A 1,107-nucleotide genomic window follows, 5' to 3' on the forward strand; every position below is an offset into this window, starting at 1 on the left:
GAGGCGTGCTGCATCCGCAGTTAAAATACCCTCGGTCTCAGTCCCAGCCCCAGTCCCAGTTTCTTTGAGTTCCGAGGGTTGATGACGGGGTTTGTTTTGTCCACTAAATCTAACGTTAAAAGTAATGTTAGGTAATAGTTGATGCAGACGCAAGGCAAGTCAGTGGTGTGTAATTTTTGCCACTTCCGAACTAAGAAGGAAAAAGTGTGGCAGGACCACTGCAAGAGAGAACGGTGTTGGTACGTTTACTGTGATTCATGTGACGCGTCATTTGCCAACCCGGTAGAGTCATTCCAGCACTATCGGACCATGGGATGCGGTAACGACAGCAGCGAATTCGATCAATACTTTTACTGTTGCAAGTTGCTCAAAACCTTCGAGGGCTTCATCAGCCATTGCCACAGCAGGCACTGGGGTCCCAAGAATTCCGCGGGCGTATTGTCATGTGATTGCGGTCGCTTCCGCGGCAATTACGAGAGCTACCTCGACCACCTCGAAATTCTCGGAGACTACTGGTACTGCGAAGACTGTGACGAATACAGCCACGACTGTCCTGACTGCTTAAAGGAACACACAGTGCGGCATGCCTTGCACGAGGAAGTGCTGGAGCACCAGAATCAGTTAGCCAAAAAAAAATTGATGAAGACTCATAAGGAGCTCAGGCTACTTGATGAGGAGGTCGTCACACTAAGAAAAGAAAAACGCGCTCTGGAGACGAAGGTGAACGAACTCCTTGGGACGAATGACGAGCTACTGACGCAGCTCGCGGCGTTTACGAAGCTACCCGCCGTCGGCTGCGGAGTCACTAGAGATAGTGTAGTCACTACTCCACCGGTGGTGGAGTAGTGGAGACACCGGAGGCAGCACTGGAGGAAGTGGCGACCACTGCACCGGAGGCAGCACTGGAGGAAGTGGCGACCACTGCACCGGAGGCAGCACCGGAGGAAGTGGCATGTACTGCACCAGAGGAATTGGCGACCACTGCACCGGAGGTAGCCACCCAAATGGACGGGGTAATTGTGGCTCCGCTGCAGCTAACGGTTGAAGAGGAGCAACATGGCGAGCAGTGACAGTGACAGCAGTCTGTTGAAGATCGCGGATCTTGAA

The 1,107-nt window shown here is 52.8% G+C and overlaps 2 protein-coding genes across 2 annotated transcripts; one reads left to right on the plus strand and one right to left on the minus strand.

The window, feature by feature from the left end:
• Nucleotides 1–20: 20 nt before the first annotated feature.
• GNI_033500 (hypothetical protein) lies at nucleotides 21–271 on the minus strand (the record flags this gene model as incomplete). Its single annotated transcript, XM_011130911.1, has 2 exons — nucleotides 21–190; nucleotides 250–271. 2 exons carry the CDS (start codon nucleotides 269–271, stop codon nucleotides 21–23), a joined length of 192 nt encoding a protein of 63 aa, XP_011129213.1.
• Nucleotides 272–309: 38 nt separating this feature from the next.
• Nucleotides 310–1,070, plus strand: GNI_033510 (hypothetical protein; the record flags this gene model as incomplete). The annotated part of the gene is made up of 2 exons (XM_011130912.1): nucleotides 310–816; nucleotides 852–1,070. The coding sequence occupies 2 exons, from the start codon at nucleotides 310–312 to the stop codon at nucleotides 1,068–1,070; spliced, it is 726 nt and encodes a 241-aa protein (XP_011129214.1).
• Nucleotides 1,071–1,107: the final 37 nt, after the last annotated feature.

Source organism: Gregarina niphandrodes, assembly GCF_000223845.1.
Source record: "Gregarina niphandrodes unplaced genomic scaffold scaffold00004, whole genome shotgun sequence".
NCBI classification, from domain to species: domain Eukaryota; phylum Apicomplexa; class Conoidasida; order Eugregarinorida; family Gregarinidae; genus Gregarina; species Gregarina niphandrodes.